This window comes from Alosa alosa, chromosome 3 (genome assembly GCF_017589495.1).
Source record: "Alosa alosa isolate M-15738 ecotype Scorff River chromosome 3, AALO_Geno_1.1, whole genome shotgun sequence".
Classification (NCBI taxonomy): Eukaryota; Metazoa; Chordata; class Actinopteri; order Clupeiformes; family Clupeidae; genus Alosa; species Alosa alosa.
The window spans coordinates 12,350,310-12,365,945 of NC_063191.1; the positions used below are offsets into that span (position 1 = coordinate 12,350,310).

General features: G+C 41.5%; 2 protein-coding genes across 20 annotated transcripts in view; one reads left to right on the plus strand and one right to left on the minus strand.

Moving 5' to 3' along the window:
• Window positions 1–15,636, plus strand: part of caska (calcium/calmodulin-dependent serine protein kinase a) — a 193,516-nt gene that overhangs the window by 133,710 nt on the left and 44,170 nt on the right. For 10 of the 19 annotated variants that reach the window (XM_048239919.1, XM_048239924.1, XM_048239930.1 and 7 more), the window contains exons 6-10: window positions 10,571–10,673; window positions 11,548–11,723; window positions 12,554–12,676; window positions 12,927–13,010; window positions 13,880–13,979. In XM_048239919.1, coding sequence (XP_048095876.1) covers window positions 10,571–10,673; window positions 11,548–11,723; window positions 12,554–12,676; window positions 12,927–13,010; window positions 13,880–13,979 — 586 coding nt within the window. Of the gene's footprint in view, window positions 1–10,570; window positions 10,674–11,547; window positions 11,727–12,553; window positions 12,677–12,926; window positions 13,011–13,879; window positions 13,980–15,636 lie in introns of all 19 variants that reach the window. The other 9 variants (XM_048239918.1, XM_048239920.1, XM_048239925.1 and 6 more) reach the window with 1 other exon arrangement.
• Window positions 7,308–9,730, minus strand: gpr34b (G protein-coupled receptor 34b). Its single transcript, XM_048239939.1, has 2 exons — window positions 9,667–9,730; window positions 7,308–9,141 (listed from the first exon to the last, which is right to left on the minus strand). Exon 2 carries the CDS (start codon window positions 9,107–9,109, stop codon window positions 7,958–7,960), a length of 1,152 nt encoding a protein of 383 aa, XP_048095896.1. The 5' UTR covers window positions 9,110–9,141; window positions 9,667–9,730; the 3' UTR covers window positions 7,308–7,957.

A 15,636-nucleotide genomic window follows, 5' to 3' on the forward strand; every position in this document is an offset into this window, starting at 1 on the left:
GAGTGGGTTACATCTGCAATGCACCTTCAATATGTTGAGTATATCTAATTTATAATGGTGTCATGACAGCCAATTGTTCAGACTCATCACTTCATAAACCTAGAAGATAAGTCAGGCCAAACACAGTTATGTGTCAAGTTGTCATGACAATATCATGCCAAGGAAAGTATTCATGACACAATTATAATGGTGTCATGTCAATCAATTATTCCGGCCCACCACTTCACGAACCTAGAAGATGAGTCAGGCCAAACACAGTTATATGTCAATTTTGCATTTCTTTCTTGGCTAATGTCAAGTTGTCATGACGGAGACACCCTCAAATAATGTCATCTTGCCTAATGTCAAGTTGTTATAATGATGACACCCAAACAATGTCAACTTGACATTCCAAAAACCGAATGACACTTAATGACAACAGTCATAAACAGCAATACTATATCATTAATGTGCATGACATGTGTCATGACATTCTTATGACGGTTACATGTCACCCTTGTGTAGACCCCTTCAAATAAAGTGTTACCAAATAAACTACAAAATACAGTAGCCACGCCATGTATCAAAATAAAATACTGTGTTTTTTATCATGAAAATACTCCTCCAAACCTTCCATACCTGTCTATTTAATCTATTCCTTCATCAGTACACTGACTCTGTTGACAGTGTTTGAGAGCAACAGCTTTTTTGAGGCAGGCCACAGATCTGCAAACAGTCAACAGATCAACTGTGCTGACCTGCCTGTTACAACTCATAGCCTAAATACTGAACGATGTACTCAAAAAGTCTCAACAAACTTGTAAAGTGGTACAAATTAACCACCTAACCTATTGAGAGCCACAGAATGTGGGCTTAAAGCAACCCAATGCAGTTCTATTACCTTAAAATAACGGCTTCAAACTCATGGTACACTGGCATATAATACCGAGAATGAAGTCTGATGGTTTTGTGGTAAAGTTCTCAAGAAACTTGGTTGGTGTGAGAGAGGGAGTGTATTGTGTGTGTGAGCAAATTGGACTCATCTCGCACTGGACCATCTTCCTGAATCTCAATATGCTGATCACAACAAGTCTGGGGAAAGTCAGCACCAGTCAGAGGTTACATTCACTGTTTTGGACTGTTTTGATGTCATCATATCACCAACAATATTGGTATTTTTAAGTAAACCACAACAATACACACCTATGAAGTATTTTGATACCAAATATGAAGGTATTTTCTTCAACCCAATAAAATACAAATTACAAATTACAAAATACTATTTTGTATTTGAAATACATATTTTAAAGGTTCCCTTAGCATGGTTGGGTCATTTCTGCTGACGTTTGAAGTATTATCAATCAAAACAGAGAGCTAGCTCGCCCCTCCCTCCTCCTCTCCCCCTCCTCTCCCCCGTTCTTCCTGAAATTGTCATGAAGGCATCATCCTTCCCATCCTTCCCATCCTTCTCCCATCCATCCCATCCTTCTTGTCTGTGATTGGCTGGAACACAGTTTATATTTCAGGGTTCAAGCCTGTGTTTGTTGCAGATTTTGGAGCCGGGGCTGCGTTTTTTTTACAGCGTATTCAGTGGACAGGCAGTTGTATGTGACAAAAATTGTTCTATCTTAGAAACCGCGTAATAAGACTTGGACAACCTTTAAATACATGTATCATAAATACTGCCCATCCTTGCACAGCTGTCTCTTTTGATTCATGTGTCTCTGTTGAAATTAAAGTTCACTGAATGTTTGGACATTTCGAAATTCTTCCTTTGGTGTCTGGTTAAAAATATAGATATAGTGCCCTGCAGGGTTTGCCTGTCGTCACCATCTTGAAATTAAGTTACTACAACACAGATCTTCTCTAAACTCTAAAGTGCTTCCGTCAAAAACACGTTGTTTTAAGATGGCGCCAACCGGCAAACGACTCAAGGTATTGTTTGTATACAGTAATTTTTATAAACTACCTGTACATTTTGTTGTACAAAGTTGTCAATGCCTCGTTTTATATGTTAGGATCCTCATTATACTACCAAAGAAGTGTCGGGCTACTTTGAGCCTCGTAAATGGTTTAAAATTAGCAATCTTTTTACCATGAGAAATGCCCTATCGCTACCAGTGTTAGCATTTTAAAAGCATCGGCTAAAAACAGGCTAGTTTAGAATGCATCGGATTAGCATTTATTTGCTCCCCAACGAAGGTTCGAACTCGTTATCATGCTAAGCATATCCAAAATCCATTTTACACCGGATTTCCCCTTTAAGGCGAGACACTACAGGTGAAAAGGGTAGCATTTTTAACTAGCAGAAATCACTATGAAACTTCCCCAGTTGATTACTTACATTAATATGTGGAAAAAAAATGAATTACAAGTTTTCTGTAATTTTGAAATATGTACATTAGGCATTATCTAATTAAATATGCACTAATTTGCATACCTTTTAAAAAACGAAATCTGAGCATTGGATAAAGCCAGGTTCAAAATATTTTTTTCATGGTGTTCACATATTAGATATGGGGAAAAATACAGAGGGATTTATCTACTTTTGTTATCTTGTAAATCAGAATATACTGTCAATAGGCTTAAATCGATTTTCGCAGTTTTCAGGAATAAAATGTCATAAATCAGGCTAGGAATACTATATCAACAAACCCCTCTTTAAAAGCCTTCTAAATATAGTTAGGTATAAGACTGGAAAGTTTTGTAAGTGTACTGTATGTAAGTGCTTCTGAAGTGGAGATTTCATTCTCAGAGTGGGAGAGGGAACTCAGTTTGAGAAAACAGCCTTGAAACACAGCCAATGAGATTCCATTCTCAGCCTAGACCCCCCTTTGAAGTTTCTTGATTGGTTGCTAATACAAAGGAAGTGTCCATATTTGGATTGCATAGCATCATGAAAAAAAACATTTTCTCTACATTGTTTCTATGTCATGTAGGTGAATCTAAACTCCCAACAATGTGTATGTCCTGGCCTTCTGCTCCCGCCGGTCTCAGTCTCTTGCCACGACAGCATGCTAAACGGAAGACCAGGTGCAGTATGGGATTGAGGCAGCAGTTAAACGCTGCCAATAGGATGGTGTTGGTCTTGACCCTGAACTTTTTCTGCGTCCTGCCACAGTTCCCCGGGTCCCGTGACAGAAGCATGATGCTTCTCTGGATGTGGTAGGGAAGGAAACAGACAAGGAATACCAGCACGGACGCTATAACTTTCCGTTTGACCCTTAGGCCTCCTCCGGATCCTTGTGTTTGGCTAAGCTGGCTGGACTTATGAATCCGCTGAAGGTGATACAACAGCAGGGTGTAGCTGAACAGCATGACCAAAAGGTTGGGGTAGAAGACCACTAGGCCAATGGCATGCATGCCACTGGAACTTGTTTTTCTGCGGTTATTCATATGATCAAAACAGTTGCCTCCCATTCCTTTGCCTTTGTATTCTTTGTAGACCATGTGGCTGCCAATGAGCACCACAACGACCAACCAAGTCACTTGGCAAATCCGACGACACAGACGGACTTCCCTGAACACCCACAGAATGGTGTGGTCAGGCCTCACCACCGTGGTGAAGCGGCACAGGCTAATCCAGAGCAGGAAGCACATGTTGCAGTAGACGTTGGTGTAGAAGACGGTCACCGAGACAAAAATGGTTACCCCACACATTGGCTGCTCAGCTTCCCATTCATTTGCATTAAGGTAGAAAGTCATCCTGAAAAAGAGACTGAAGCACTGGATGACATCGGAGAGCACCATGTTCAGGGCGAAGATGACAGTGGGCTTCCCCTTGGTCTTCCTGAGGTCAAGGAAGACCAGGCTATTGGTCAAGAGGCCAAGAAGAGCTAGGAACAGGTAGATCCAGGGGAACACCACTGAGTGGGTTATCTCTGGCTCTACCGTGCAGTTCCTTCTACTGAAATGAGAAATGAAAAATCAGCATTTCCTTTCCCTTATGAAACTGAACTGAATTTATTTATACTCTCTGAAGATCTTAAAAACGGAACCGAGAAATGACAAGTCACAGTACAAGTAGCAGTATAGCTGTTTTTTTGTTTGTTTTTTATTTGTCTAAATTAAAAAGTATGTTTGTTTTTATCAGAAATCAATTGACGAATGCATATTGTATCGCCATTGTTATTATTTATTATTTCATTTAATCACAGTGAGGGTGCAGCCACAGTACCTGAATGTGTGTGTAGGTCTTGAGTGACATTCTTAACTAACTGTAGATACTAAAGACACTAAAGTAATGTAGGGACAACCTTAAATAAAGGAGTAGGAACAGTGTCTGGAAGAAAGCCTTCCTCTGATGCATGTGTTCTATGGACGAATATTTCTAGCTTATTGCAGTTATTATATCCATATTGCAGTTATTACATCCACAGCGGTACAGTCTTGTTTTGAAAGTGAGTTTTATAGTTCACTATTGTCGTGTATGTGTCACCAGAAGCTCACAAGTGCTAAATATAGAGTTATGATGCAGCTACGGTACTGGACTTGTTCTCTGAGCAATATGTACCCCAAATTAAAAACACATTGTTATCATTATTAATCGGAAGTTCAATAGGATTAGCAGTAGTAGTAATAGCACTATGATCTCAATTATATATTACTTTGGAAGGTAGTTTGAGTTGCTAAAGCAGGAACCTTAATCTAACTGAAGAGAGTGAAAGTGAGAATTGGGTGTTAGATCATTTCCCAGTGTCTGAATGCCTAGTTTCTTTGATGAATGTTTTTCTTTTAAATTCAAAATAAAAAAATGACCTTAACATTGCTCTTGATCCGAGTCCTTGAGGAACTGTGCCACAATATATCTGCGTTTTATGCACTGTATCAGATGCTATCTATTGTATTTAATCTTGTAGCCACAAATATCAAATGTATTAATAAGGCTTTCAAAACATAGTCATGTTGTTTTAAGTAGCACTTGCAAACAGTACCAGAAAATAGATCCAGGCAGAGCACAGCAACTTATGCATTTTACATCACCTACCTTTGGTTCATGGTGCGAGAGGCATTTTCTAATCCGTCTGTCTGCGACATTGAAATGAGGAAGGTACAGATTGGCCGTGAACCTAACCTAAGTGCAGCCTTAAAGTTGTTTTTCAAAAGATTGCATTTGCAAGCTTTAACCACAGCAGGGTCGTTTCAGGTTGCTTGCAGTTAGCCGAGAACTTCCTCAGTATGGCCTATCTGAATCTGTTTGCAGTTTGACACTGAGAGTTTACAGTGTTACAACAGACTGTTGAAAGTATGGTTTCAGATGTGAGATCCACATATTGGCCTACAGTTGAGCTCATAAGGACTCATGCTAAAGTTGACTAAAAAGAGGAATAAAAAAATCATCTTTTGGAAATTGATCTTAATGCCATAAGGGGAAAAAATGAGGAAATAGCCAACCTTTAAGGACACCAATTTTCTTTGTGAATAAATAATGTATTGTAAATAAATAAATGTTCTTCCTTAAAATACAGGGGGCATAAGTATTCCCACCCCTATGTTAAATTCCCAAAGAGGCAGGCAGATTTTTATTTTTAAAGGCCAGTTATTTCATGGATCCAGGGTACTATACATCCTGATAAAGTTCCATTGGCCTTTGGAATTAAAATAGCCCCACATCATCACATACCCTTCACCATATTTCATGATTGGCATGGGGTACTTTACATAAGATCATCTCTCAATGCAAATCAAACCAGCTATTAGGCTAACTGAAATAAAACCATGTCAATCTCTAGGTATGGTGAAGGGTAAGGGTATGTGATGATGTGGGGTTATTTTATTTTACGATACATTATTCATTCAGAGAGAAAATTGGTGTCCTTAAAGGTTTGATATTTCCTAATTTTTTTACTTAAAGGGGAACTTGGCAACTATTTCAACGTAATAAACCTGTTTAAAAATCATTTGGATGGTTAAATGACCTGTTCCGGTGAAAATGGTGACTTTTCCCGCTGCCCCTAGCGTCCCCAGGCGGAAAACCAACCTTACAACATTGAGACTACCGTCCCGGAAAGAGAAGTGAGAAACAAGAAACTCGTTTTAAATCGTGTTTCTTACCTTGTAACATCCACATTGTCTGCCGAACTTATGCTAACCGTTTTGCTAGCTTGTAAACAAATCCATGTGCGGGTTACCTTTTTCCACAGTTTGAAATAGCATAATGCACAATTTCTCCAGCAGAGGGGGAAATCCTGCCAGGTTTCCCTTTAAGGCGTTAAGATCAATTTCCAAAAGATTATTTTTTTATTGCTCTTTTTAGTCAACTTTAGCATGGGTTCATAAACTTGAGCTCAACTGTGTATGAAGAGTTAATTAAGACCTTTTTTATTTCAGTTCAGTAAGTAATCGTGAATATTGTGTGAACATAATATTCATAATATTATGAGCAATTTCACGCAAAACTGTCACGTCCATAACGGCAACTAAATGCAATGGTATTTGTATGTTGCGAATTATTATGTGAAAAGTTTTTCATGCAAGTTCTACAACCAAGAAGAATGAATGCTCAAATTTCAAGTAATCATCATTCACACTGTACCATACCACGGCATTGTGTTGGCGTTGGACGTGACAGTTTTGCGTGGAATTGCCCCCGGTGCATTAACCTTTTATTATTATTATTATTATTATTATTATTATTATTATTATTATTATCATTCAGTTATAGAGAGATCTGATGGTTGTTTTGACATTTAATCTAGAAAGAATTTCACATCTGGGTCATTTCCTGACCACATTTTACTGTAAGCAATGTTTTTTTTTTTTTCATGCATTGTCATGTTCCACCAGGAGAGGGAGTCCTTATTTAGCGTGTGCAGGAGAGGCACATCTGCACAGTCAGAGGGCTGTCAGAAATATGAGTCATTGTTCTAGCCAGCACTAAGACTCCCAGTACATCTGAATCACACTGGCTAAATCTTTCAGGGATTAGAAGGCCTACCTCTTATTAGGCTCATGGTCTCACCAGTGTCACATATTGTGTTTGTGTTAGTTTGACTACTAGAGTGCTGTAACTCCATTTCAGGATGAGTCATGATTGTGTTATGATGCCACTGTGTCTACTGTAGTCTGGCTAAAAGCATCAACTAGGGATGACATTAAATTACCTCAGTTTTTTTTGTCTGTGTTTTTTTTTTGTGTGTGCGGCATTTGATTTCACAATGTTTTTTAGAATTATATAATGCATTATAAGTATATAAGGATCATTATATAATGCATTATAAGGATATAAGGATCCTTATAATGCATTATATAATGCATATAATTATCCTTATTTGCTTCAACAACAACAAAACCAACCAACCAACTTTTGAATGCAATTTGCCCTTTTAAAGAAATATTGTCTTTTCCAAACATTTTCTAAATCAGACCCTCAAAATATACAGTTAGGATTCAAACATAAAATATTTTATGTATAAATGTGTAAAACAAGCCTTTATGCTAAGTCATTTGTGAAGAATCGGGTCATTGTGACTTACGTACAGCACATGCTGTGTAAATACAGAAATGACCAGAATGAGGCTTAGGCTAAACTCTCAGCTTTAGAGTTTGTTTAGTGTTACGTGATTGAGATAGGAGAACAAATAACAAATCTGCATCTCTTGCTCTTCGAGGTGTTGCATTGCCCCTCAGAGGCTGTTCCTCTCTCCAACTTTCTTGCCCAATGTGAACAGCAATAACAGACTGACGTCTCTAATGCCTCTGAAAACCTAGGCCTTTGCATGTCTCCACACATAATATACATCCACATATACTGAAAACATAGATTATAATTTGGCCCCAGTGTTCCAAAAATGTTCAACCAGATGGGCTTGAGATTAAGGAAAGATGCCAGTGCTTTCTACATCTTTCTCAGTCCCTGGCAAGACAATTGAGAGATACTGAAATCACTGCACGTCTCTCTGGCTGGTCTCTCCACTGTGTCTCTCGGAGCTGCATCTGCATATGCTATCAACAGCTTTCCCCAACTGTGTCGAGCAACTTATTTCCCCTTGACTGGCGTATGAATAACCATCCTCTCGCTCTGAGCGTGGACGCTGTTGATGTTGGCCAGCGACGGTCGCTCACGCTGGCTCCTGCCGAGCTCGCTGCTGGACACACTGCTGACAACCACGTTGGGCTCGCGGATGAGCTTCCGGAAGATCTCCAGGGTGGTGCGGCGGATGGAGCTGCAGAGCAGGAAGTACATGACAGGGTCCAGGCAGCTGTTGAAGGCCGAGAGTAGGAGCGCGGCCTCGTTGGCCTTGTCCGCCGCGTCCTGCCAGGCACAGGGGGTGTCACTGAGCTGCGAGGCGATGTAGAAGACACGCACGATGTGGTAGGGCACAAAGCAGACCGTGAACAGGAAGAGGACGAAGAAGGACTTGCGCGCCGTCTGCCGGTACTTATGCGCGTTTGGCAGGTCCGGCTTGTCCTTGGACGCCCGCTGCAGCATCTTGCCGATCTTGAGGTACGAGATGACCAGCGACGCGTACACCAGCCAGAAGAGCGCCACCAGGAAGTACTTGAAGCAAGCCAGGCCCTTGGATGACATTTGCCGGTAGTGGAAGCACTTGCCCTCGTCCTTGTGCGTCGTAACACTGATCAGGATGATGGCGCAGACACCAGCTATGGACCAAAGGAGCCCACAGGCCACATAGCTCCACCGGCCCCTCATGAAGCGCTTGCGGCTGGTGGAGCGGTGGATCTTCAGGTAGCGGTCAACGCTGATCAGCCCCAGCAGGGTGATGCTGATGTACATGTTCATGTAGAAGGCGTGCCCGACCACCCGGCACATCACGGGCCCCAGTATCCAGTGGTTGCCGTTGGCGTGATGCATCACGCGGAAGGGCAGGCAGATGACCAGCAGTAGGTCGGCCAGCGCCACGTTGATGAGGAACACGCGCACCGAGTTCTTTTTGTCGTGCACGCGCAGGAACACCCACAGCGCCAGCAGGTTACCCACCAACCCAAACAGGAAGAAGAGTGTGTAGAAGATGGCCAGCGGGATCCGCATGGCGCCGCCATCAATGTTGCATGGCGCGCCGGGAGCGGTCATGGTTTGGCTGCGGTACATTGCTGTGGTGCTGGTCAGTGCGTAGGAGCTGTTGCTTGTGAAGGGAGTGGGGTAGCCTGTAGAGTTTGTGGTATCCATGGTGTGAAAAGAGATATGCGATGTTTTCAGTCCTGGAAAAATTCAGAGAAGGGAGTTGGTAATTGAGGGGTTGTGTGTCTCAGAGGTTTACAGACACTAACTCACCCACAAGCCTTTTAACTTCTGTCTCTTTGACTGTCTTTCTCTTTTGCTGTCAGTCACTCACACGTGCGCGCGCACACACACACACACACACACACACACACACACACACACATTAATGCTTGCTATTGGTGATGCAATACCCAGCACTCTTTATCGTCGTCTTTCTGGTTGTAGTTTTTGGTTAAATCTTTTACTTCCATAATCCATCTCTTTGAATTTGTGGATTCATTATTGTCTTAGAACATAGGAGCTAGATCACTATGGCAAGCCCCTTTACCAGACATGCTCTCTTGAAAGGCTAAAACTAATCACATGTTGTGTCTTTCAGTAAAGCACATCATATAGCCTACTTTAAAATCATTTATGCCTTAGATTTAAATATTGCAGTCATATACATGCTGGCTCTTATGCATATCCCACAGACAGTTTAGAAGTAAAGCCAACTTACTCACCCTATGAATTCTTTCCATGGAGCAGATGTGTGTCTGTCTGATGAAAGAAATAAAAAGGAAATCCCTCCACTGATAGACCCACCAGACTTCCACTGCCACTGAAACGAATCGTTAAAATGTTTTGAAAAAGGAAAACATGGACCTAACGCAGACTTCTTTTTTCGGTGGCGTAATTTTTTCACCCATCCGTCAGTGCAGATAACCTCTGGTGAAATGAAACTTGGTCCTATACAGCTGTAGCTCAGCTCAGCCCCCAGAAGCACTTTTCAGCAACACACACTCAGACAGACACACACACACACACACACACTCTGTGCATGCTTCAAATATGGAAGGAATAAGACACCACGGTGAAAACCACTAGTTTGAGCTCCCTTGCATGCATGTATACACCCACTTACAAAGACGCACACTCTCTGTTTCTCTCCTTTCCTCTGATTAGTAGGCTAGTTGTGCAGCCCAGATCACAGGGTCCAAGAGCTTAGGGATAAACATGGATTGGCCCGAAATGCACGTCAACTATGTGGGTTTGTGTTGAACACGGGGGGGAAGGTGTAGTGGAAAAAGAATAGCTTTTTATATGTGGAGGCTTAGATCCTTTAGTGTGGTGAGTGTAGTCACACAAGTTGTCATGATGGTGTGCTGCCACACCGAGTTGGACTCAGTTGGACTTATGCATGTCTTGCGGTTCATTTGTGGTTCATGTAACATTCTAAAGAGGAAATGTGAATAATTGTAAAGTTGAACCAGGCATTTGCATTTAAGAACTTTGCATATCCTTCCTCTTGCTAATATGCTTCCTTCTTTTGGGACCGCTCATTGTGTAAATTGTGTATCAATCAAATGTTAATTTCCTCAATTACTAACTTTCTCTCTCTCTCTCTCTCTTTCTCTCCCCCCATAGCCCCACTGTGTGTTACTGGCATCAAAGGAGAATTCTGCGCCTGTTAAACTGGGAGGTTTCGGGGTGGCCATACAGCTTGGAGAATCTGGACTGGTAGCAGGAGGTATGAAGTCCAGATGTTGTCCAAACACCAAAAAACATCCAGCTAACACATTGCTAGTGTTTTGTAAGAAACTCAACTATATCTGCTTGACAAGGTCCTGGAAGTATTGAGTTAATGGATTTTGTGGGGGAGTCTACATACTGATACCAGTATAAAAGTAAATTTAAAAAAAGAAAATCTTTTTTTCCAAATCATGTTTTCTCCTCATTAACAGACCATGAATGTGTCATTGCAGACTTTTGCTGATAATTTTGTAGGTAGTCAATTTTATGTAAGGAGTATTAGTTGGCCTTCGCCTCATCCAACAGCTGAATAAAGCTTCCCCTTTTCATCACAAGTTCCACCAGGTTTGGTCAGTCGGCGGTATTAGAAGCCTCTTTTCTTGCACACTATAGGTTTCTAGTAACTTCCTGTTTCAATGTGCCGTAACAAGGAAATGAAATACAATACTTTTACTTTTTTGTGTCTACTGATAAGCTTACGCAAAAAAAAGGAAACCTGAACAGATGTACTTACATACTGCTTTCACACCACCTATGTGCACTTGGCAACATAACTATGCACCTGTTTGTGGTTGTGTTTTTTTTTTTTCATTATACAAACAAAGCATATGTCCTTGCAAGTGTGTGTATAGTACTGTGCACTGTTGTGTCTACACTTCTAGACATCAGCGTCATTTTACAGGATTGAGCTACTGGGCAATTGAACTACCCTAAAGGGGATGAATAGAGTATCTGTCTACAGCATCTATTTAACTTTTGCATGGTACTGTGTTTGCATAATGTGCATGCTTTTGGGGAGTTATACATATGGGGGTCTCTCTCCCTCCTTGGCGAGGGGAATCTCTCCACTGACCACATGCATCCCTTTGCAGGGAGAGTGGGCACCCCACACTTCATGGCCCCGGAGGTGGTGAAACGTGAGCCCTACGGTAAGCCGGTAGACGTGTGGGGCTGTGGGGTCATCCTATTCATCCTGCTCAGTGGATGCCTGCCCTTCTACGGCACCAAGGAGAGGCTCTTCGAAGGCATCATTAAAGGGAAATACAAGGTAGTAGTTTATTAACATTTTCCCAAACTGTCTAAGGGATGAGCAGCCCTGATAATTTTTTTTTTAAAAACACTGATTCCACACTGACTCTCACTGTAGAAAAGAGATTGAATTGTTGGCAGGCTTTGAATATAGTAGTTATACTAGTGCTGTTACTCCTGAGGACATGGCCTTTTTCAACCTGGCCCCTAGTATGTATTAATTACTTTATTATCAGTACTTATGGTATATATGCTGATGTTATTGAAAGAAATAAGAAGAATGAAAAAATATATTTAATTTGTTGAAAAGCCCCCCCACCACCCCCCACACACACACTAGCTATGGCCATAAATGCTGTTGCTAGGGGAAAAATACCAGTTATTCTTTTACAAAAGCAGTATGTTATTTATTATCACACAATCATAGGCCCCTTTGGTTGCAGCGTTGGTGTTCTTCATGATAACACACTTGCTGTTTTGCGCTGCTGTTTTCCTATTTATCAGATGGCCTGTTATGTTGCTCATCAGATAGCATGTTGTTTCTCAATGTGTTTCTCAATCTGAGTATTGGTTAGCGGTAGAATAAAATGTTCTGCCAGACCTCCTAATAATACATGTACCGGTATATATATTTTGAGAGGGATAAATTATTTACAGAGAAAACACACACACACACACACACACACACACACACACACACAGACAGACACAGCTCATCCCCAGATCTGATCCCCGTGTCCTCTGATGCCTTCCTTTCTCAAAGCGCGCTGTGCTTTTTTGTCTCCCTCCACCTGTGTGTGTGGTGTTTGCGTGCATTTTGTGTGCGCCTGTGTGTGTGTGTGCGCTTAGATGAACCCGCGCCAGTGGAGCCACATCTCCGAGAGCGCCAAAGACCTGGTCCGTCGCATGCTGATGCTGGACCCCGCAGAGAGGATCACCGTCTACGAGGCCCTCAACCACCCCTGGCTGAAGGTACGCACATCCAGCATACAGATATAGTCTAGTGACTACAGAAAAAGTGAGGTGAGTGAGTGAGGTGAGTGAGTGAGGTGAGTGAGTGAGTGAGTGAGTGAGTGAGTGAAAGAGCACAGCGGGAGGAAAGAAATGTAAAAAAAATGAGAAAATGGTTGAAAGAAAATAAAAAAAATATATATATAATATTTTTATACAAATTAAAATAATTGCATAAGCTGTAACCATTGTTTGTGTTTATATCTCGCAGGAGAGGGACCGCTATGCCTACAAGATTCACCTTCCTGAGACAGTTGAACAGCTGAGGAAGTTCAATGCCCGGAGGAAGCTAAAGGTGTTAGCCTCAGTCACGCTGTCCGCAGTTTCAAAGACACCTGCAAAGTCACACATTCTTATCAGTACACACCAACGTATATAGAAACACAATATAAAAACACAAAAATAGCCGTAGTTTCTAAAAACACTTAAGTTGCACATAAATACAAATAACTCTTTTGCTGCACGATCGCAGCGCTAATGAACTAAAATGGCATAGCAGCTGCAGCAAATACTCTCCCCACCTTAATAGACCTTTGCTAAATCCTTTATTATCATTTTGCTTATGTGCAGTTACAGTAACCTTCTTACTACCTAAAATAGTCTATCCACCTTGGAGGCGAAAAGTATCTCTGCCGGTTTTAAACATCAACATTTTTGCAACAGCTGAGCCTGTTTTACCCAAATGACTTTAAATGAGCCAGACAGATATACCCTGACCACACAGAAACATGCAAATGTGCACACGCTTATCCGCCCTCCACCACAGATACACACACACACACACTCACACACTCACACAGACACATACTCAAAAAGATACAGCATCATCAAAGACTGACCCTGATGTGCCACGTGGAAAGTAATGACATGTCCCTGATGTGATCTCCTGGTGAAAGTTCAAAGTTCAAGGTCACTGTAGCCACATGCATCTCCCTATCTCGTGAACGCAGTCTCAAGAATGCCTGAACGTTCTTCAAATTTGGTATGAACGTTCACTTGGACTAAAAGATCAACTTGTTAGACGACTTTCAACTCTATGATCGCTGTATTACATGCCTCGCCACACAAGTGTTTGTCGACCAGGAAGTCACGGCTGCACGGGGGCAAACCACCGCACATCGCGGTAATTCTAGTTTTGAAATGTGTGTCTGTTTTGGTTTGAAGGGGGCAGTGCTGGCAGCAGTGTCCAGCCACAAGTTCAACTCCTTTTACGGGGACCCGCCAGAGGAGCTGCCTGATTTCTCTGAAGACCCCACTTCCTCAGGTTAGACACACACACACACACACACACACACACACACACACACTCCTCCAACTATGGATGAACACCCACCAATGAATGACGACCATGGAAGCCATCTGTCGGCTGAGTTGGCTGAGTGCAGAATTCAAGTGTCCCATGTTACATCGATAAGGTAAATACCACAGGAAGCAACGCAATGTCCCTGTGCCCCAACTGGTACAGCAGAGTGTGAGAAAAGCACAAAGCACCATGGGCATGAGTTCAGTTTCTGGAGAGCTCACAAGAGGAAGCCCATACCTGCTCAGCAACTTGCTTTGGATACAGAATAAATACATGTGAATATGAGCCTGGATAGCTGTGCATTCACATTGACTCTGTTGTTGGTTTACCATTGTCGTTTGATAGCGCACAGCTAGGTCATGCAGTTTTTCTTGGTATTGAGTCTCTGATGCGACAGCAGTGCATCTCTAATGGAAGATAAAAGCATGCATGCATGCAAGCAAGTGTGGCAATAGTATTTAGTTAAACAGAAGCTGACAGCAAACAACAAGTTTGGGGTCACTTGGAAATTATTACACTTATTTTTGAAAGAAAAACACTGTTTTTTCATGAATGTGGTAATGGTACATTGTGTTAGCTAATCGTGTTAAAAGGCTAATTGATTGATTATTATAAAAACCCTTGTGCAATTATGTTAGCACAGCTGAAAACTGAAGAAGCTATAAAACTGGCCTTCCTTTGAGCTAGTTGAGTATTTGGAGCATCAGCATTTGGGGGTTCGATTACAACTAAGGCCCGATGCACAACTAAGCAAGAGGACAAGTAAATTAGAGTCTCTAGTTTGAGAAATGGACGCCTCCCAGTCTCTAGTTTGAGAAATAAACGCCTCCCAGTCTCTAGTTTGAGAAATAAACGCCTCCCAGTCTCTAGTTTGAGAAATAGACGTCTCTGGCCACAGGCATTTTAGGCAGAGTGGCAAAGAAAAAGCCATATCTGAGACTGGCCAATAAAAAGAAAAAATTAAAATGGGCAAAAGAACACAGAGGAAGATTGTACTGTGCACAATACAATGTAAAACGTATGTGCAATGTACCCAAAAACATTTTTTTTTTAACTTATATCAGAATTCCGTTCTGGTCTGTAAGGCCAATATTTCCACAGCTTCACTGCACATGCTTTCTTGAATTCATAGCCATAGATGGGGAGAGCAGAAGTAAGTGCATGAATGTTGCATCAGTCCGTTGTCTGTGTTTGCCTTAGTATATTCTCTTCTGCTTTTGCATGAGGAAGTGTTGCCCTTTCGTGTGTCTTGCGGTCATCCTCCTGTCCATCCTTATCTAGAGATACCAAGGAAGTTTTTGTTCTTGTCTAACTTCTCAAGCATCCATGGGCTCGAATATGTATAAGATGTTATGCACAATGCAACGCCTTAATACCAACCTGCACCAATAGATCAACGTGCAACATGCTTTTAAAGTAATTGATGAGGTTCAGTTCATTAGCTTGAATGCATGGACCTATGTTAGAAAAGATGCTAAGAAACAGTGGTACTGTTTGCTCAGATATAATGAAATTCTTAGTATGGTATATATTATTATGGTATATATAGTGTGGTATGGTAGTATGGTGTGTATATATATATATATATATATATATATATCAGAGAGAGATAGACAGT